At 50.9% G+C, this 22,960-nt stretch overlaps 1 protein-coding gene across 1 annotated transcript in view; it reads right to left on the reverse strand.

The window, feature by feature from the left end:
* Positions 1 to 242: 242 nt before the first annotated feature.
* The window catches only part of LOC142312310 (uncharacterized), a 93,010-nt gene continuing 70,292 nt past the window's right edge, over positions 243 to 22,960 (reverse strand). The window contains exon 7 of the mRNA XM_075351239.1: positions 243 to 1,411. Within this exon, the coding sequence (XP_075207354.1) occupies positions 703 to 1,411 (709 nt within the window). The 3' untranslated portion in view covers positions 243 to 702. The remainder of the gene's footprint in view (positions 1,412 to 22,960) is intronic.

Genomic DNA, 22,960 nt, shown 5'->3' on the forward strand with positions numbered 1-22,960 from the left:
AAGCTGTGCATTTCACAAACTTTACTTGCTTGTATTTCAAAAACTATTTATCCAATCTGACAACTAAAAGTATGTATAGAAGCAGCATGATAGCGCCAGTATAGCACTGGCTTTAGTTTACATAGGAAAATCCTGGTGATTGGTTCCCTTTAATGCCATAATGAGGGAACAGGTTGGGCAACCTCAACCGCAAAAAGGAAATGGAGGAAGAAGAAATGAAGAACATTAGTTTGGATACTCAGACTTTATTGGAAAAAATGTTTTGGGTGTTAGGTTATTGGGACAATTTATTAAGTATTTACAATCCAAGTCCCCTTAGACCCTATAATATGTTTCATATAGTGAATATATAACAATGTGAAATGTTCGATGCACATGGAATTTTGCTTTTTATTTGATTTTTTTTTATTTTTAGAAAACAGACGTCTATTAGTAACTGTACATATTATAATTCTAATGAAACTTCTAACATGCTTTCCCTTTCTTGTTTACTTACTTGCCTTTACTTTTACTGTCAGTTTTGTGTTTTCTTGTTAAGTTTCTCAAATATATGGTTTCCTCCCATGTGAAATTTTCTTAGTGGTCAACAAATTATAATTTTCAAGTAAAACAACATTTGTCACCTTCTGCGTACCATAATGGCTTCTGCCCTTGTGAGTTTTGTGATATTTAAAGATGCCATTTGTGTGTAAAATATTTCCCTCATTCTGAATATGGCAAGGCTTTCTCCCTTGTGTGAATTTTTTTGTGTTTACCAAGACCTGCATGATCTGCAAAATATTTCCCACATTCTGAACATAAAAAAGGCTTCTCTCCTGTGTGACTTCTTAGGTGTCTAACACGAGTTGAGTCATCTGCAAAACATTTCCCACATTCTGAACATGAATATGGCTTCTCCCCTGTGTGAATTCTCTGATGTATAACAAGAGTTGATTTAGCTGCAAAACATTTCTCGCATTCTGAACATGAAAAAGGCTTCTCCCCTGTGTGAATTCTTTTGTGTTTATCAACACTTGATTTTTGTGTAAAATATTTCCCACATTCTGAACATGAATATGGCTTCTTCCCTGTGTGAGCTCTCTGGTGTGTAACAAACTGTGATTTACGGGTAAAACATTTCCCACATTCTGTACATGAAAAAGGCTTCTCTCCTGTGTGAATTCTTTGGTGTCTAACACGACTTGAGGCAGCTGCAAAACATTTGCCACATTCTGAACATGAAAAAGGCTTCTCGCCCGTGTGAGTTCTCTGATGTAAAACAAGACATGATTTATGTGCAAAACATTTTCCACATTCTGAACATGAAAAAGGCTTCTCCCCTGTGTGAATTTTCTGATGTCTAACAAAATGTGATTTTTTCTTAAAACATCTCCCACATTCTGAACATGAAAATAGCTTCTTCCCTGTGTGACTTTTCTGGCAACTAACAGAGTCTGTAGAAAATCTTTTCTGCCTTGTGTGAATTTTTTGATTGATTTTTCCAAATTCTGACGTTGAATATGTCTTCTTTACTGTAAGAGCACTTTGATTTTTAATGCCTCTTTTGTGACATTTATTTTTCTTAATAGTCTGTGAAGTATCAGAAGGTAGGAGTTGTTCAATACAATCAGATGATACATCTTTGTTGTGAAGGGATAATATATCTGGAATAGTGGTAATCACTTCAGTTATATCTTGTGTGATATCAAGGTCATCTGATTTAAACATTGAAGTTGTCAGCTGTGCCTCTAATCTTCTAATACTGTCATCTGCCAAGAATAAAAAGAATTTTTAATAATATATCAAATTTAAGGATATATAAATCATAAAATAGCTTGTAATGTTGTTACCGGCTTCTCCATATTGTCCTGCTTCCTTTCCCCGGAGGGCGCCCTGGCACACTTACCATCCCGATCGCTCAACAGTGGCTTCCGTGTCCTGCTGCCTTCTCCTGCACATGTCACACAGGACTCCAAGGGGTGCGCTTAGGGCACACGCATGTGTGACGCCCTGGGCAAGCCAGGGGTCACAGGTCATAACACCACCACACCCTACACCCCAGTTAGGAACACCAAGGCTAACCCAAAATCCTTGTTGCCTTCCTCCAGGAGCTGGTGTCCACACCAGGGGGTGGGCCAGGCGGTTGGCTCCGCCCATAGAGGAGTTCACAGCCCTGGAGGCGGGAAGAACCAGGCAGTCAGCTCAGGGAAGAGCTTGAGATAAGCTAGGGAGGTGAAGGAGTAAACGGTGAAGTGGAAGTAGAAGGAAGTGAAGTAGTAGTGGAGCTTAGGAGAGAAGCTGAAGTAAAGTGAAAAGTGACAGTGTGTAAAGCCTGAAGTTGGTCCGGGTGTGTGCCCCGGGCTGAGAGACAGCAAGGTCAGCAGACGGCGGCGATTGTCCGCAGGGGTGACTGCTCGGAGGTTGCTGGAAGGACCGCGGACGGGTGGTGACCCGGCGGTCTGGAGCAGTGTACAAGGAACAGTCAGCACCAGGGCAGGGGCCTTTCGGATCCCGGCAAGGCTAGGAGTCGCCATAATTTGCCAAATCCGTCAGTGAAGGGGACAACTGTCTCCCAACAACCAAGTCCCGATAGAAGGCAACAGTCCAACCGTAACGGAGAGACACCGCCACCGTCAGGGCACCAGTTTCTCAGGGCCAGCGCCTGCGGGCAAAGTAGGGCTCCTCCGGCCCATATCCAAGCCGGGGAGCGGGTTACCGGTGGGAACCCATCACAACCATCATCATCTTAGGTGCAGGAAAAGGGACCGTCACCGTCAACTACTGGGGAAAAGCAAGTGCAGCCGTTCGTGGGAACCGTCTTTCCAGCCGTGTGTTTTACCGAGAACTGTGTCATCGTCTCAGGCTGAGTGAGTACCACAGTGCCGCAAGGCACAGCGCTGCCCCCGCGTCCCTGCGCCCACCAAGCCCTGCATCTCCCACCTCATCACTGGGCCCCGGGATCACCAACCCCTACCCACGGAGGGGCAACACAACAACTTGCTGCTCCATACCATCATTCCCGGGATCCCCATACAGAGCAGCGGTGGTGTCAACAAATCACCACAACCGTGGGTGGCGTCACGGACAATAAACAATCCCCACACCCAAACACCCCTTTCACTCACGGGCGAGGAGCGCCGCTAGAGTCCCCGGGATCCGGCTCACCCCTCGAGCCACCGAGCAGCAGCTGGCCGCAGCAGCCGGACCCGAGCAGTAGGGAGAGCGCGGCGTCCCCTCCTCCGCCCGCGACAACTTGGCGTCACGAACAGGATCTTACCGCTCTGCCGTTGGGTAGAGGTGCGCCTTGTGTCCGCCGGAGGTATCCGGCTGAAAAATTTCAGAAGTCGCCATCTTTGGCGCGAAAAGTTCCCGCTCGAGCGTCTTCTCGAGTAGCAGAGGCGCGAAGGCCAAAACCCCGCCCCAATGGAGGAGGGGCCGGAAAGAAGCTAAGGGGGACGCGATGGCGGCTGAACGCATGTGAGGTGGCTATAAACGCAGGGACGCCAGGACCCTGTGGCCATCTTGTTGCTAGTTCCTGGAAAGCACGACTGCCGAGATGTCCGCTCCAATCAATAACAGCGAGACCCCCGCGCCCGGCACGGCGACATGGTTGAGGGACCGGACCGTCCCGCTGAGTAATCGTCTGGAGGCCCATATGCAACTCCTCCTGGAGGAGTGGGAGACCGACATGGCGGACGTGGTGGCTGCTATGTGGAGACGCGAGGTAGAAGAGGATTTGGAGGAGCGGGTAAGCGACCCACGCCCCTGTATTCCTGAGGGATCGGCCATTGGAGCTGAGGGGCCCGGCTGGCTTCCGCTCACCCTGCCTCTCTCCCCGCTACCCGTGATAGCTGCTGCCGCCCCGCCATTAGGCCCGCTACCTGCCCACCCGGTAGCGATACCCTGCCAAGCTGCCTCGGCGGGCGAGGCGGCTGCAGACGTCCAGGACGTCCCTGAAGTGCACCAGGGGGAACCGCTAGGACCGCGGCCCCTTAACAGCATGGTGCCAGAAGTCCCGGCAGTGACTGTGCCAGACCCCGAGCCCGGGACCGTGGCCTGGATGAAGGCCCGGGTGATTCAGTTCCACCAGCGTCAGCAGGAACAAATCCTCCAGATGATGGAGCAGTGGACCAGCGAGGTGGAGAAGCTGATTACAACTGCCCCGATGTACGGAGGGGAAATGGATGTAGCAGAGTCGACTGGTGACCCACGTCCCTATGTCCTACCAGGACCGGCCGCTGCGGCTGAGGGGCCCGGTCTAGTCTCGGCCTATGCATCACCCTTGCCGTTACTTATGGGGCGCCTCAGTGTAAGCTCGCCTAATCTGCTGCTCCGTGCTACCGCAGAAGGGTCTGAAATGCTGGATGCTGGAGACCAGGAGGCTGCGGCAGCTGGCGGCAACCCGCCTGACGCAGGAACAAGAGATGACGACTCCTGCCCCAGCCCCGGGTCCGCTGTTGAGCTTGAGGAGGCAATTGAGCGTTCCCGCTATGTAGGAGCCCCAGTGGTCTTCCATACCCCGCGTACCGGTGGAAATGGGTACCGGGTGCTCCTGTCACAGCAGGCATGTCAGTGCATGTTGGATATGCTGGTGGAGGGGGATGGAGCTGCTCTAGCTGAATATCCGGAGTGAGGGCAGCGGGGCACCGTTGTCCAGTCCCCGTTGGGACCACCACTGAGTTTATGTTGAAAGTTTTGCAAAAATGAAAGTGATGATAACCGTGAAAGTCACCTGATTTTACCGTGATTGAGAGAACCGGCCGTTGCCGGCACCGTTGTCCCCGTGGGGACCGTTTGAAAAGTTGCATAGGGAACTCTCTATGAACAGGCCCGAGAACTTGCAGGGCAACCACAAACGTTGGTGGGATGTAAATAAAAAAATCTTTTGTTGCCGCTACCGTTACCGCCTCCGGAGAGGCAGGTTGGAGGGAGGGCCCGCAGTAGAGCCGGCTGGGGCCCAGCCACCACAGGAACCGGTGGCTACCCTCTGGAGGGGAAGGACAGATCCCGCTCGGGTAACTTGTGCTGGACTTGGGTCAAGGGGTGCTGCCTGGGTTTTAGGGGCAGCATCAGGGCCAGGTTACTTGGGTGGGAGAGAGCGGAGCCGCAACCGTTAAAATGTTTGTTACCGTAACGTTTAAGAACAGAACCTCCCGATGTGGGATGAAGTTATAAGATGTAAATATGTTACCGTTTGACCTTTTTATTTATTTATTTTCAGAAAATAAAACCGGTGTTGGACGGGCAGCCCGCGGACGGTCTGCATTTTGCTAAGAGGGAATGTGACGCCCTGGGCAAGCCAGGGGTCACAGGTCATAACACCACCACACCCTACACCCCAGTTAGGAACACCAAGGCTAACCCAAAATCCTTGTTGCCTTCCTCCAGGAGCTGGTGTCCACACCAGGGGGTGGGCCAGGCGGTTGGCTCCGCCCACAGAGGAGTTCACAGCCCTGGAGGCGGGAAGAACCAGGCAGTCAGCTCAGGGAAGAGCTTGAGATAAGCTAGGGAGGTGAAGGAGTAAACGGTGAAGTGGAAGTAGAAGGAAGTGAAGTAGTAGTGGAGCTTAGGAGAGAAGCTGAAGTAAAGTGAAAAGTGACAGTGTGTAAAGCCTGAAGTTGGTCCGGGTGTGTGCCCCGGGCTGAGAGACAGCAAGGTCAGCAGACGGCGGCGATTGTCCGCAGGGGTGACTGCTCGGAGGTTGCTGGAAGGACCGCGGACGGGTGGTGACCCGGCGGTCTGGAGCAGTGTACAAGGAACAGTCAGCACCAGGGCAGGGGCCTTTCGGATCCCGGCAAGGCTAGGAGTCGCCATAATTTGCCAAATCCGTCAGTGAAGGGGACAACTGTCTCCCAACAACCAAGTCCCGATAGAAGGCAACAGTCCAACCGTAACGGAGAGACACCGCCACCGTCAGGGCACCAGTTTCTCAGGGCCAGCGCCTGCGGGCAAAGTAGGGCTCCTCCGGCCCATATCCAAGCCGGGGAGCGGGTTACCGGTGGGAACCCATCACAACCATCATCATCTTAGGTGCAGGAAAAGGGACCGTCACCGTCAACTACTGGGGAAAAGCAAGTGCAGCCGTTCGTGGGAACCGTCTTTCCAGCCGTGTGTTTTACCGAGAACTGTGTCATCGTCTCAGGCTGAGTGAGTACCACAGTGCCGCAAGGCACAGCGCTGCCCCCGCGTCCCTGCGCCCACCAAGCCCTGCATCTCCCACCTCATCACTGGGCCCCGGGATCACCAACCCCTACCCACGGAGGGGCAACACAACAACTTGCTGCTCCATACCATCATTCCCGGGATCCCCATACAGAGCAGCGGTGGTGTCAACAAATCACCACAACCGTGGGTGGCGTCACGGACAATAAACAATCCCCACACCCAAACACCCCTTTCACTCACGGGCGAGGAGCGCCGCTAGAGTCCCCGGGATCCGGCTCACCCCTCGAGCCACCGAGCAGCAGCTGGCCGCAGCAGCCGGACCCGAGCAGTAGGGAGAGCGCGGCGTCCCCTCCTCCGCCCGCGACAACTTGGCGTCACGAACAGGATCTTACCGCTCTGCCGTTGGGTAGAGGTGCGCCTTGTGTCCGCCGGAGGTATCCGGCTGAAAAATTTCAGAAGTCGCCATCTTTGGCGCGAAAAGTTCCCGCTCGAGCGTCTTCTCGAGTAGCAGAGGCGCGAAGGCCAAAACCCCGCCCCAATGGAGGAGGGGCCGGAAAGAAGCTAAGGGGGACGCGATGGCGGCTGAACGCATGTGAGGTGGCTATAAACGCAGGGACGCCAGGACCCTGTGGCCATCTTGTTGCTAGTTCCTGGAAAGCACGACTGCCGAGATGTCCGCTCCAATCAATAACAGCGAGACCCCCGCGCCCGGCACGGCGACATGGTTGAGGGACCGGACCGTCCCGCTGAGTAATCGTCTGGAGGCCCATATGCAACTCCTCCTGGAGGAGTGGGAGACCGACATGGCGGACGTGGTGGCTGCTATGTGGAGACGCGAGGTAGAAGAGGATTTGGAGGAGCGGGTAAGCGACCCACGCCCCTGTATTCCTGAGGGATCGGCCATTGGAGCTGAGGGGCCCGGCTGGCTTCCGCTCACCCTGCCTCTCTCCCCGCTACCCGTGATAGCTGCTGCCGCCCCGCCATTAGGCCCGCTACCTGCCCACCCGGTAGCAATACCCTGCCAAGCTGCCTCGGCGGGCGAGGCGGCTGCAGACGTCCAGGACGTCCCTGAAGTGCACCAGGGGGAACCGCTAGGACCGCGGCCCCTTAACAGCATGGTGCCAGAAGTCCCGGCAGTGACTGTGCCAGACCCCGAGCCCGGGACCGTGGCCTGGATGAAGGCCCGGGTGATTCAGTTCCACCAGCGTCAGCAGGAACAAATCCTCCAGATGATGGAGCAGTGGACCAGCGAGGTGGAGAAGCTGATTACAACTGCCCCGATGTACGGAGGGGAAATGGATGTAGCAGAGTCGACTGGTGACCCACGTCCCTATGTCCTACCAGGACCGGCCGCTGCGGCTGAGGGGCCCGGTCTAGTCTCGGCCTATGCATCACCCTTGCCGTTACTTATGGGGCGCCTCAGTGTAAGCTCGCCTAATCTGCTGCTCCGTGCTACCGCAGAAGGGTCTGAAATGCTGGATGCTGGAGACCAGGAGGCTGCGGCAGCTGGCGGCAACCCGCCTGACGCAGGAACAAGAGATGACGACTCCTGCCCCAGCCCCGGGTCCGCTGTTGAGCTTGAGGAGGCAATTGAGCGTTCCCGCTATGTAGGAGCCCCAGTGGTCTTCCATACCCCGCGTACCGGTGGAAATGGGTACCGGGTGCTCCTGTCACAGCAGGCATGTCAGTGCATGTTGGATATGCTGGTGGAGGGGGATGGAGCTGCTCTAGCTGAATATCCGGAGTGAGGGCAGCGGGGCACCGTTGTCCAGTCCCCGTTGGGACCACCACTGAGTTTATGTTGAAAGTTTTGCAAAAATGAAAGTGATGATAACCGTGAAAGTCACCTGATTTTACCGTGATTGAGAGAACCGGCCGTTGCCGGCACCGTTGTCCCCGTGGGGACCGTTTGAAAAGTTGCATAGGGAACTCTCTATGAACAGGCCCGAGAACTTGCAGGGCAACCACAAACGTTGGTGGGATGTAAATAAAAAAATCTTTTGTTGCCGCTACCGTTACCGCCTCCGGAGAGGCAGGTTGGAGGGAGGGCCCGCAGTAGAGCCGGCTGGGGCCCAGCCACCACAGGAACCGGTGGCTACCCTCTGGAGGGGAAGGACAGATCCCGCTCGGGTAACTTGTGCTGGACTTGGGTCAAGGGGTGCTGCCTGGGTTTTAGGGGCAGCATCAGGGCCAGGTTACTTGGGTGGGAGAGAGCGGAGCCGCAACCGTTAAAATGTTTGTTACCGTAACGTTTAAGAACAGAACCTCCCGATGTGGGATGAAGTTATAAGATGTAAATATGTTACCGTTTGACCTTTTTATTTATTTTCAGAAAATAAAACCGGTGTTGGACGGGCAGCCCGCGGACGGTCTGCATTTTGCTAAGAGGGAATGTGACGCCCTGGGCAAGCCAGGGGTCACAGGTCATAACACCACCACACCCTACACCCCAGTTAGGAACACCAAGGCTAACCCAAAATCCTTGTTGCCTTCCTCCAGGAGCTGGTGTCCACACCAGGGGGTGGGCCAGGCGGTTGGCTCCGCCCACAGAGGAGTTCACAGCCCTGGAGGCGGGAAGAACCAGGCAGTCAGCTCAGGGAAGAGCTTGAGATAAGCTAGGGAGGTAAAGGAGTAAACAGTGAAGTGGAAGTAGAAGGAAGTGAAGTAGTAGTGGAGCTTAGGAGAGAAGCTGAAGTAAAGTGAAAAGTGACAGTGTGTAAAGCCTGAAGTTGGTCCGGGTGTGTGCCCCGGGCTGAGAGACAGCAAGGTCAGCAGACGGCGGTGATTGTCCGCAGGGGTGACTGCTCGGAGGTTGCTGGAAGGACCGCGGACGGGTGGTGACCCGGCGGTCTGGAGCAGTGTACAAGGAACAGTCAGCACCAGGGCAGGGGCCTTTCGGATCCCGGCAAGGCTAGGAGTCGCCATAATTTGCCAAATCCGTCAGTGAAGGGGACAACTGTCTCCCAACAACCAAGTCCCGATTGAAGGCAACAGTCCAACCGTAACGGAGAGACACCGCCAGGGCACCAGTTTCTCAGGGCCAGCGCCTGCGGGCAAAGTAGGGCTCCTCCGGCCCATATCCAAGCCGGGGAGCGGGTTACCGGTGGGAACCCATCGCAACCATCATCATCTTAGGTGCAGGACAAAGGGACCGTCACCGTCAACTACTGGGGAAAAGCAAGTGCAGCCGTCCGTGGGAACAGTCTTTCCAGCCGTGTGTTTTACCGAGAACTGTGTCATCGTCTCAGGCTGAGTGAGTACCACAGTGCCGCAAGGCACAGCGCTGCCCCCGCGTCCCTGCGCCCACCAAGCCTTGCATCTCCCACCTCATCACTGGGCCCCGGGATCACCAACTCCTACCCACGGAGGGGCAACACAACAACTTGCTGCTCCATACCATCATTCCCGGGATCCCCATACAGAGCAGCGGTGGTGTCCACAAATCACCACAACCGTGGGTGGCGTCACGGACAATAAACAATCCCCACACCCAAACACCCCTTTCACTCATGGGCGAGGAGCGCCGCTAGAGTCCCCGGGATCCGGCTCACCGCTCGAGTCACCGAGCATCAGCAGGCCGCATCAGCCGGACCCGAGCAGTAGGGAGAGCGCGGCGTCCCCTCCTCCGCCCGCGACACATGCACCTACTCTTAAAAGGGCTAGAATGCCCTAACCCAGAAGTGCTTCTCAGCACATGGTTGAGAGGCACTAGGTATTTAGGCCATCTTCCGCTATGGGAGGTGCCTAGGCAACATGGTCTATCCTTAGAGTCGCACTGCCAGTGATCACATAGACCCATTAAAATCAATCGGCCTGCACACACCTCTGTGCGTTCACACGGAAGTGTGTCTGTGTGGAGCTCATGCGTGTACGTGTGCTCCATACAGCGACATGTCCATTTTTCTTCCGGTAGCACTGAGGTTACATGGAACGCACACGTCTTTGAAATACAATGATTTTTTAATACTCACCTATCTCAACAGTCTTCGGAGCTGCTGGCGCTTGCTTCCAGGTCTGTTCATTTCCGTTCATGCATATTCATTGCACCGCGGACCCGGAAGCAGCAGCGCCGGAAACAGCAGCACTAGGGACAGCAATTCCGGGGACAGGGGAGTAAAACGTTCCTGCTCTCTGTGTGCTATCAAAGATAGCACACTGAGAACACACGCGTGCCGAAATCAATGCACATGGATCACATGGATCAATGCATGGCAGCATTTTGCATGGATATGTGAAGGAAGCCGTATGCTGTGCGTGATAACACGTGTCTGTATCCTATTATCCGCTGTGTCCACTGTACCTGCTGCATCTGTAACCACAAGCATAATAATTTACCCTGACCATGGATCCCTCTGACTCCAATACTCCTTAGTTCAGAGGTATGCATCAAGAGATGGTCTGTCAACATGAACAAGACCGGATCCTGAACTACTTGGAGTCAGTGGACACCTGCTTGTCAGCCTTAACACCAATGTCTCCATCTGATACTGTTCAGGCTGTAGTCACCACCCTGGCAGCATATCCCGCTCCAAGCTTCGGTCTTTGTATGTTTGCTTCTCTTTGGTTTGACAGCGACCACAAGCAATGCAGGGGATTCATAAATCAGTGCTCTTTGGACTTTAAACCTTTGTATACCAGTTTGTTTTGGACCAGGCCAAAGTGGCCTTTATGATGTCACACTTGACCAGTGAGGCTCTTCCTTGAACCAATTGAACCAATTCATTATGGGAGAGAAGTGATCCTGTTGTCTTGGACCTGCAAACCTTCCGGGATGCGTTCCACAAGGTATTCAATGATCCGGGTCAAGTTTCCTCTGCAGCATCTTCACTCCTTAGACTTTGCCAGGTAATTCTCACCATAGGCCACTATGCCATCTGTTTCCGCATATTGTTGTCATGAATGTTTCCCATCATTAGGAGACTAGTGACAGGTTTGGGTAAAGGAGTTTCACTTACCCATGTGAGACTATAGATATTAACTTTGTTTTTCTTTCTTTTGGTGCACTAAGGGTTAATATCAGTTTTCGTTGCTAGTAGCTTCTGATTACCTCTCCTCATGTGCAGGGCGGCACGGTAGCTCAGTGGCTAGCACTGCTATCTTGCAGTGCTGGGTTCCTGGGTTCAAATTCCATCAATGATAACGTGTGTAAGGAGTTTGTATGTTCTCCCTGTTTTTGTGTGGGTTTCCTCCAAATTTCGATTGTGAGCCCCAATGGGGACAGTGTTGCTGATACATGTAAAGCGCTGCAGATAATGTTGGCGCTATATAAAAGATTATTATGTGCATCTGGTTTTTGACCACTCCAATCACCTTTAGTCACATGAACCAACAGTTATACAGAACCGCTGGTTATAGAGAATCCATACTTGTATACTTAACACTGAGGAGGAAGATTGCTCTTGTAGCCACTGGACCTTTGCTGCTTCTGCTGCTGGAGCCCCTTGTGTTGGTGAATCCCTGCTGGTACAAGTGTTATATGATACAGTCCTGGTGCATGTCTGCAGCCTAGACATTGGTGTTTATCCGTTTGTTGATCTTTCCTGGTGTTGTTTTAGTGCAGAGTTAGTACTAGTGTCTCTCTCCAACCATCTCACTAGTGAGGGCAAGTGCAGGGCTAGTCAGAGATTAGGTATGCTGCTCGGTGACGGGGGTGAAAAACCCCCCAAAAAAAACACATGTAGGAACTCTAGGGAGAACAGGAAATAGCAAATGGAAGACTGCCTTTAATACACGTGACGGTCACTATGAGTATCAGGTAATGCCATTCGAGCTCAGCAATGTTCTGGCGGTTTTCTACGAATTTGTGAACAAGATCTTCCAAGATCTACTCTACTTATGTGTAGTTGTAGCACCCGTCCCCACCAGGTCCCAAGGGGGGCGCTCTTCCCCTCACCTGCCCAGCTACAACGTCACCCCCACACGCACTCCCGCTCCCAGCCTCCGGCAGCGGCGTCCTTCCTCTTACCTGTCCCACGGCTCTGCAAGCTCTGCTCCTGATTCAGGTCCTGCTGTGGTTTCCTCTCACTCCTGGGTCGGGCGCTCTGCTCCAGAGGCTACTGCAGCTTCTTTCTGCCTCCAGGTCACACACAGATCTGCAGTAAGTGATCATAGGCTGCGCGTGAGGCCACGCCCCTTTCTTAAAGTGGTAGCGTCCCATTACCTGGAAGTGACCTCAGAGGTCACCTGTTACCTAAAGGGTATTTAAGTTCCTGTGCTATACCTGCTGTGGACGTCATACCTGTGCCATACCTGCTGTGGACATGTATTTAGTAAGACCTGGCTCAACTATAAAAAGTAGGGTGCCAGAAACAAAAAAACAAATGCTAGAAAATTAGACTAATTTCGGCACACCAAAAAGGAGAAAGGAGAAAGGTTCTTTGATCAATAACCCGCGTGATTTATTGTCAAAGTATATAAAGAAAAAAAAGTCCAACGTGTCGACCCTTCAGGGGTCTTTTTCAAGGACAATTTAGTCTATAAAAGGTAAGTATATAATTGTATTTTTCCGAGGAGGTATATGTTAAACTGTGAGTTATATACCTTAGGAATAGAAAAAGAAGTTCAACATGTAAATGGACAATGTCCTATCAACCATCCAATACCAATGGTGAAATATGAATCATAAATGATGGATGAGAAGAGGTAGTCACTCGGTCGCGAAGAAGAGTTGGATCCAGGCAAGTATGTAAATTATCTGGTAGGTTGATAGGTAACACACAAAAGAATAATTTCGATGTGCGCCTATAAACTAACGGGCCCGTTTTCCCTCTCCACGTTGACGCAGGCTCATTACAGCCCCCAATGTAGCAACAAAGTAGGAATGGTCCCGCACCACCGCATGCCACTCTGCGGTAACGCACGTGTGCTCGTGGAGGGCTGTAAATTACCGTGTCCTGAGTAGGGGTGCTCGTCCAAAGAAAGAATCCAAGTGCAGATGAACTGGAGAGAAGAATGAAGGACCGCATTCCATCCACTGTGCAGGAATAAGATTTATTTAGCGGTGCAGGGTAAAAAGCCGGAGACGCGCTGTGAGCTGGCTCCCAGGTAAAAGGACGACGGCCGTTTCGCCTAATCAGGCTTCCACGGGTCCATGTGTGGAGCTACACCACCACCCCTTATAAAAGGAGAGCTCACAGGTGCGTCGCTAGCCACATAAAATAACATGGAGAATGTTTATACATATTCAATACACGGAACATACCGTGCAATAATGTAACATAATAAAACATCAATAATACAGGATATTTGTATCCACAAAATAATAGACAAAAGAAAAATAAGTAGAAGACACAGAGGTAATAAGTATAGAGGAAATCTACAGGAACACTGAAAGATCAACGCGATCATTTAACCCCAAAGCCTCTTGTGCTCCATAATCAATAATCAGCCTGGCCTCTGCCTGTAACAAAAGTTGCTGAAGGTTGCCCCCCTTGGAAGGGAGGACAACCCTTTTCAGGCCGGCGAAACGCAAGACATTAGGGTTACCATTATGTTGTTCGCGGATGTGGGTGATCAATCTGGGAGAACCTTTTCCTGACGTTACAGAATTATAGTGCTCTCTAAACCTAATATAAAGGCACCTAATTGTTTTGCCTATGTAAAATCTGCCAGATGGGCAGAAAATCACATAGACAATAAACTTGGTCTTGCAAGAAATAAACTGGTGTACAGAATGAAAATGCGGACCAACCTGCAACGATTGGCCAGTAAGATGCAAGTTACAGAACCTGCAACTGCCACATCGGTAATTCCCCGGTGGGCAGCATCTGTCAAGCCACACCGCGGGGCTAGTAAGTCTATTTTTCACCAGTTTATTCCGCAAGTTACTACACCGTCTGAAAGTGACCAAAGGGTTAGCTTTGGTCATTTCAACCAAAGTAGGATCTCTTTCCAGGATATGCCAATGCCTGCATAAAGTTCTCCGTATAACATGCTCCAACGGCCCAAAACGAAAACTGAAGACAAATCTGTTCAAATCATTAACCCTCTTCTTAGAGGGGCTTACATGGTTAGGACGACAAACATCAGATCTAACCCTCTCAAAAGCAGAAATCAATTTATTCGGATACCCCCTTTGCTGCAGCCTTTCCCTTAACTCACATGACTGCTGGAGAAAAGTTTCCTCAGAACTATTAGCCCTACGTACCCGCAAAAACTGACTATAGGGTAAAGCCGCTTTAGTATGGAGAGGATGTGCGCTCTGGAAATGCAAGAGTGAGTTGGACGCCGTAGGTTTCCTAAACAATTGAGTGTGAATATTGCCATCCCTGATGGAAACCTCAATATCCAAAAAAATTGAGAGTATCTCCACCAAAAGAGGAAGTGAAAGACATATTCATTGTGTTAAAGTGCCACCATATCCTTAACGGCTTGAACCCCCAAACCCTGGGGGATGCGGGTATACAGGCTCTCCACATCAATTGATGTCAATTGAAATCCCTGCTGCCATGTTATACCTTTTAGCAGTGCCAGAAAATCACCGCTATCGCGGACATAAGAGGGAATATGGCTGAGTAACCGTCTCAGCAGCCAGTCCAGATAGTGCGATAAAGGCTCCGTTAAAGAGCCAATACCAGCCACTATCGGACGGCCTGGGGGATTATTTCTGCACTTATGAATTTTAGGTATACAATACCAGCACGCCCTCGTGGGGTAAGGGGGAATCAACTTCTCATCTTGCGCCTGTGAGAGGAAACCTAGGCTTACATATTTGCCCAAAAGCCGCGCCAAAGATTTCTTAAATTCATAGATGCGATTACTAGACAAAGGGGTATAGGTAGCTCTTTACAGCCCCCATTTACCCACATCATGGGATCCTCTTAGTTATTGATATACCTTCTACGGGCCACATATTTCCCTGCAGGCATATCTGCTTATGCAATTATCACACTAAACGCCTCTTATTTTATAGGTGCACATCTGCTAAAATGGGGAATCCGCGTGGTCCCAGCAGCGGCCCCGTTCAGGAAACAGCGGAGAAAAAAGTCATATAGGAAAAAACGGGTTTAATGCCGCACTAAAGGATCACTGATATCAGTAAGATGAAAATCTCTTTTTTTATTTTAGTCAATCCAACGCGTTTCAGAGACAAGGACCGTCTCCTTCTTCAGGGAAAAAAGAAAAAAGAAATCATCATTTCTTTTTTCCCTGAAGGAGGAGACGGTCCTTGTCTGTGAAACGCGTTGGATTGACTAAAATAAAAAAGAGATTTTCATCTTACTGATATCAGTGATCCTTTAGCGCGGCATTAAACCCGTTTTTTTCCTATATGACTTCTTTTGTGTGTTACCGATCAACCTACCAGATAATTTACATACTTGCCTGGATCCAACTCTTCTTCGCGACCGAGTGACTACTGTTATGATCCGGAACCATGGAAGACTACCACAAATCATTGGCAAAAAGGTGACAAGAGCATTGGCAACTAATCTGGCCGCCATCCCCTTACTAACCAACACAACTAGAAGTAGCCGAGGGGTGAACTAACATGCTGTGCACTGCGAACCCAGCCGGAGAACTAACTATCCTAAAGGTAGTAAAGATGAATAACTCTCTGCCTCAGAAAATAGACAAGAATAGCAAGCCCCCCACATTCAAAGACTGCGGTGATATAGGAAAAACACAATACACAGGTAGATGACAGGATTAGCAAAAGGTGAGGCTAAAATAGGAAAGGATAGGAAAGGGACTGATGGTTGCCAGAGAAAAACCCTGCAAAATACCAACTTCCTGATAGTACAAAAAGGCCCTCAGATCGCTCGATCTGAACTCCGTCCTATACCAGGCGCCCTTGTCATACCAATGAACAGAAAACAAGAATCATAAAGTCAACAAGCCACAAACACATGGACCCAAAGGAGCTATACTCCACACAGAACTGCAGGGAGTTCCTCAACAATCCACTAAGGGGGAAAATCCCTGCAAGCAAATAAACTGAAAATAACCACAGCAAAATGACAAACCCAGATAAACAAAAGAACCAGACAATAAATAAAGAGCAAGCACTTATCTGGGGAAGATGTGGTGTAAAGCAGGATCAAGCAGGCTAAAAATACAAAAAACAACTGACATCCGGCAACAGCCTGCAATCAGACCAGGACTTAAATAAGCAGAGAGTTAGGAAAGGAAACACCCACTGCACAACCCACCTGGTCTCTGTCCAAACCCTTCCTGGCCACCAGAGGGAGCCTCCCAGCAGCCAAGACATAACTATCATTCACAACAGTACCCCCCCCCCCCTTGAGGAGGGGTCACCGAACCCTCACCCATGCCACCGGGTCGCTCGGGATGAGCATGATGGAAGGCGCGAACCAACCTGTTCGCATGAATGTCAGAAGCCACAACCCAAGAGTTATCCTCCTGCCCATAACCCTTCCATTTCACAAGGTACTGAAGCTGACGCCGAATGCGACGGGAATCCAGAATTTTTTCGACCTCATACTCCAGATCCCCTTGTACCAAAACAGGGTCAGGAGGCGCTGCTGCAGGAACTGCCGGCTCCACATGTTTCTTCAACAAGGATTTATGGAAGACATTGTGAATCTTAAATGACGCAGGCAGAGTCAAACGGAAAGATACAGGATTAATAATCTCCGAAATCTTATAAGGTCCAATAAATCTGGGCTTAAATTTTAGGAGACGGAACTCTCATAGGAATATTTTTAGAGGACAACCACACCATGTCCCCTACTTTAAACCGGGGACCAACAGTCCGACGCCAGTTGGCAAACTTTTGGGCAGTTTCTTGGGACTGAAACAATTTATCCACTACCTGCCCCCAAATCTGCTGGATTCTGTCAACCACCGAATCCACCCCCGGACAGTCAGACGCCTCAAGCTGCCCTGAGAGGAACCTAGGGTGATACCCAAAATTGCAGAAAAAGGGGGACACCAACGTGGTAGAGCTAGCTCTATTGTTAAGGGCAAATTCAGCCAAAGGCAAAAACGAAACCCAGTCATCCTGATCCGCAGAAACAAAACACCGTAAATAGGTCTCCAGGGTCTGGTTAGCCCTTTCAGTCTGACCGTTGGTCTGAGGATGAAACGCCGAGGAGAAAGACCACTGAACACCCAATTTGCTGCAAAAAATCCTCCAAAACCTGGATACAAACTGCACCCCTCTGTCAGAAACAATGTTTTCAGGAATACCATGCAAACGGACAACATGTTGCAAAAACAAAGGCACCAACTCTGATGAAGACGGCAACTTAGATAGGGGAACCAAGTGGACCATCTTGGAGAATCTGTCACAGATCACCCAAATCACAGTCATTTTCTGAGAGACTGGAAGCTCTGAAATAAAATCCATAGAGATGTGCGTCCAAGGTTTCTTAGGTACAGGCAAAGGCAATAATAGCCCACTAGAACGTGAACAACAGGGCTTGGACCTAGAACAAACTCCACACGACTGCACAAAACGACGGACATCTCGGGACAGGGAAGGCCACCAAAAAGAGCGTCTCACAAGATCCCGAGTACTCCGTCCTATACCAGGCGCCCTTGTCATACCAATGAACAGAAAACAAGAATCATAACAAAGTCAACAAGCCACAAACACATGGACCCAAAGGAGCTATACTCCACACAGAACTGCAGGGAGTTCCTCAACAATCCACTAAGGGGGAAAATCCCTGCAAGCAAATAAACTGAAAATAACCACAGCAAAATGACAAACCCAGATAAACAAAAGAACCAGACAATAAATAAAGAGCAAGCACTTATCTGGGGAAGATGTGGTGTAAAGCAGGATCAAGCAGGCTAAAGATACAAAAAACAACTGATATCCGGCAACAGCCTGCAATCAGACAAGGACTTAAATAAGCAGAGAGTTAGGAAAGGAAACACCCACTGCACAACCCACCTGGTCTCTGTCCAAACCCTTCCTGGCCACCAGAGGGAGCCTCCCAGCAGCCAAGACATAACTAACATTCACAACAGACTACCTCTTCTCATCCATCATTTATGATTCATATTTCACAATTGGTATTGGATGGTTGATAGGCCATTGAGATATTTCGGACATTGTCCATTTACATGTTGAACTTCTTTTTCTATTCCTAAGGTATATAACTCACAGTTTAACATATACCTCCTCGGAGAAAATACAATTATATACTTACCTTTATAGACTAAATTGTCCTTGAAAAAGACCCCTGAAGGGTCGACACGTTGGACTTTTTTTCTTTATATACCTTGCCAATAAATCACGCGAGTTATTGATCAAAGAACCTTTCTTATTTTGGTGTGCCGAAAATGGTCTATTTATTATACCTGCTGTGGACGTCACACCTGTGTCACACCTGGTCCATACCTGCTGTGGACGTCTAAGGGACTATACCTGGCCTTAAAGAGACTATTGCTTCCGGTTCCTGGCTGCCGTGCACTTAGGCCCTTTAGAGGGGGCACCACACAGTCCCTGTATAGGGGTTCGCTGCTGGTCACTTCCTCAAGCGAGTCCGGTGCGCAGTCCAGTGGGTCCACCTCCGGATGCTCGCCGCCCCTCGGTGAGCGTAACAGTTTACTCGGGCCATGGACTCAACCGGGACCAAAGCTACCCCCCTGACTGACATGCAACAGGAGCTCTCTCGCCAACGAGAGACCCAAGCAAAGCTAGTGGCCCACATGAAGTCCGTAGAGTCCAGTCTGGCGTCCATGCAAACCTCTGGATCCTCTGACGGCCCCCAACTTGTCGAACTACAGAGGGAACTATCCCGCCAACACGAGGCTCAGAGACACATGGCCAAATACATGGCATCCATAGATTCCCATCTGTACGCACTGCAGAACCCGGCATCCTCAGCTACCCCTGAATCTGTGGGATTGTCGACATGCATGTACCCTTCCCGCCTGGCCTCTCCACCCATTTATGGAGGTGCCGCGGGTTTTTGAACCAGTGCTCCTTGCTCTTCGAGCTGTCACCTCTGCAGCGAGCGACTGACCACTCCAAGATAGCATTCATCACGTCTCATCTGACCTGTCAGGCTCTGGCATGGTTGAATCCGCTCTGGGAGAAGAATGACCCGACATGTCCGTCTTTTTAGACACCTTAAGCAAGATGTTCGATGACCCAGGCCGTCTCTCTTCCACCGCCTCCTCGCTCATGAGAATCCGCCAGGGGAATTTCACTGTGGGACAGTATGCAATAGAGTTCCGCACTCTATCCTCCAAACTCCGGTGGAACAACGACGCTTTGGTAGCTGCCTTCTGGGAAGGATTATCTGGAAAAATCAAGGAACTGGCCGGGATGTACCTACCACCTTGGAAGATCTGATCTCCCTGGCTACCCATATTGATCTCCGCTTCCAGGAGCGTGCCAGAGAAGTCACCCGTGAGAGGAGAACCTCGCGTCTCGCACCCACCTTCCAGCAACCAATGCTGCCTCCTTCCACTAGGCCTACTGCTCCGCACGAGCCCATGGAGGGCAAATCGTGTCAGAGTCCAGACTGCGACAGAGGAAACGGAGGGCAGCCGGAGAGAGCTTCTACTGCGGAAGCCGAGAAACTACTGAGCCTAGGGTTCATCGGAGAGGCCACCCTAGGTCACGCCAAGTCCTCTTCTTTTCTCCAAGAACCTGTATCCCTGTCCTGCGGTTCCATCCGGTTTTCAGAGTATGCGTTCTTGGATTCAGGCTCTGCCGAGAACTTTATCCAGCAGTCTGTGGTGGATCTACACCAGATTTCTATCCGATGTCTTGCTACTCCCATCAGTGTTTCCTCCGTGGACGGAAAACCGCTTTCTGAATCCATCCAGTATATTACGGAGATCTCTGAAATGCAAGTGGGATTACTGCACTCTGAGGCATTAGCCTTCCACGTGCCCCCTGGTATGGCTCATGCTCTGCTGCTGGGAAAACCCTGGCTTCGGTCACACAAGCCGGTATTGGACTAGGATTCAGGAGATTACTCCAATGGGGAGTGTCTTGCCAGAATAAGTGCCTGATTCCAGTGCATCCTCCGTACCTACCAGTCGAACCGGCCAAGCTTCCCGGGTTGCCCTCCGCCTATTGGTTCTACACCGATGTCTTTGACAAGAAGGAAGCTGAGAAGTTGCCGCCACACAGACCCTATGATTGTCCCATTGACCTTCTCCCCGGGACAAGTCCTCCTCGTGGGCGCATCTACCCTCTGTCGCAGGAAGAGACCCAAGCCATTTCAGACTATATAAAAAGGAGAATTTAGCGCGAGGCATCATCCAAAAGTCCTCCTCTCCTGCCGGAGCGGGCTTCTTCGTCGGGAAAAAGGACGGGGGTCTACGGCCTTGCATTGACTACCGCGGATTGAATAAGATCACGGTGAAGAACAAATACCCGCTACCTCATATACCTGAATTGTTTGATCGCTTTCGATGTGCCAAGATCTTCTCCAAGTTAGATCTTTGGGGCGTGTACAACCTGGTCCGGATTCGGTCGGGGGACGAATGGAAGACTGCGTTCAACACTCGTGATGGGCACTATGAATATCGAGTGATGCCCTTCGGACTTAGTAATGCTCCGGCGGTCTTCCAAGAGTTTATGAACGACGCCTTCTGTAATCTTCTTTACACCTGTGTGGTTGTGTACCTAGACGACATCCTTATCTTCTCACCAGATCTCCCTGCCCACCGAAGACATGTCCGTCAAGTCCTGCGGAGGTTGAGAGAGAACCGCTTTTATGCCAAACTTGAGAAATGCCTGTTTGAGCAGACCTCGCTGCCCTTCCTTGGCTACATAGTCTCTGATACCGAACTGAAGATGGATCCAGATAAGTTGTCAGCCATACTGAAGTGGCCCCGTCCGAAGGGTTGAAGGCTATCCAGCGGATCCTGGGATTCGCCAACTATTACCGGCAATTCATTCCACACTTCTCATCTCTGGTGCGTCCCATATCCTCTCTCACTAGCAAAGGGGAGAACCCGAAGAAATGGACCCCAGAGGCTGAAGACTCTTTCCTGTCTCTTAAACGGGCCTTCGCTTCTGCTCCAGCATTACACAGACCCGACACTAACAAACAGTTAATCCTTGAGGTAGATGCCTCCTCCTCCGGAGACGGTGCTCGGTTTTGGAGAGCAGTCTGCAAGATGATTGATGTTAAATTGGACTTCTCTTCTACCTATCATCCTCAGTCTAATGGCCAAGTGGAACGCATTAACCAAGTCCTGACGAACTATCTTTGCCACTTCGTGGACGAACACCACAGCAACTGGGTCAAACTCCTTCCATGGGCCGAGTTCTCCAATAACAATCACGATAGTGAGTCCTCCGCCGTCATACAAGCTGGGTCCCCGCTTTATGGGTTCCTTTGAGGTGCTCCAACGGATCAACGAGGTGTCCTACAAGTTGAAGCTACCATTTACGCTTCTCATCCCGAACTCCTTCCATGTGTCCCTCCTCAAGCCGGTTGTCCTGAGCCGGTTCCACAATGATCCTGGTACCTCGCCTCCTCCTGTCTGTGGTGACGATTGTCTATGAGGTAAAAGCCATCCTTGTGGCTAAGGAAGTCTGAGGTAAAACCTACTACCTAGGAGATTGGAAGGGGTTCAGTCCTGAGGAGAGGTCGTGGGAACCTGTGGAGAATGTTAATGACCCTCTTCTGCAGACATTCCTGAGGGGGGAGGGGGGTACTGTAGCGCCCGTCCCCACCAGGTCCCGAGGGGGGGCGCTCTTCCTCTCACCTGCCCAGCCCCAGCGTGGCCCCCACATGCACTCCCGCTCTCAGCCTCCGGCAGCGGTGTCCTTCCTCTTACCTGTCCCACGGCTCTGCAAGCTCTGCTCCTGATTCAAGTCCTGCTGTGGTTTCCTCTCACTCCCGGGTCGGGCGCTCTGCTCCAGAGGCTGCTGCAGCTTCTTCCTGCCCCCAGGCCACACGCAGATCTCCAGTAAGTGATCTTAGGCTGTGCGTGAGGCCATGCCTCCTTTCTTAAAAAGTGGTAGCGTTCCATTACCTGGAAGTGACCTCAGAGGTCATCTGTTACCTAAAGGGTATTTAAGTTCGCCTTTACTGACAGAATGCGCCCATGCAATGCTGTTTATAGTGCATTGCTAGTATCCAGGCCCCTGTGCACTATTCTAGTGCATCTTTGCACCCGCTACCCTAGCCTAATCTTTGTCTCGTTCTAATGCCATACCTGCTGTGGACGTCACACCTGTGCCAAACCTGTACCATACCTGCTGTGGACGTCACACCTGTGTCATACCTGGGCCATACCTGCTGTGGACGTCTAAGAGACTATACCTGGCCTTAAAGAGGCTATTGTTTCCGGTTCCTGGCTTCCGTGCACTTAGGCCCTTTGGAGGAGGCACCACACAGTCCCTGTATAGGGGTTTGCTGCTGGTCGCTTCCTCAAGGGAGTCCGGTGCACGGTCCAGTGGGTCCACCTCCGAAGGCTCGCCGCTCCTCAGGGAGCGTAACAGTAGTGATGTATCTGGACGACATTCTTGTATTTTCTCCTGATCTACCAATGCACAGGAGAGTGCATAAGGTTGTAGAGAGGCTGAGGGAGAATTGTTTATTTATTCACCAACTTCGAGAAGAGCCTTTTTGAATGGACTTTCCTTAGATTCCTGGGCTACATAATCTCTGACACTGATTTGAAGATGGATCAGGAGAAGGTGTGGGCTTTTTTCAAGTGGCCTTGTCCTGACAGAGTGCAGGCAATTCAGCAGTTCTTGGTTTTTGTCAATTACTACAGCCAATTAATTCCGCAATGCTATTCCCAGATTCTCCTCATCATGGCCCTGACCCGCAAAGAGGCAAATCTCAAGAAGCTGATAAATGCTCCATCACCCTCAAGCAGGCCTTATTATCGGCTGAGCGCAACTACTCGATTATCGACCGAGAAT

Source organism: Anomaloglossus baeobatrachus, chromosome 5 (assembly GCF_048569485.1).
Source record: "Anomaloglossus baeobatrachus isolate aAnoBae1 chromosome 5, aAnoBae1.hap1, whole genome shotgun sequence".
In the NCBI taxonomy this organism is placed as follows: domain Eukaryota; kingdom Metazoa; phylum Chordata; class Amphibia; order Anura; family Aromobatidae; genus Anomaloglossus; species Anomaloglossus baeobatrachus.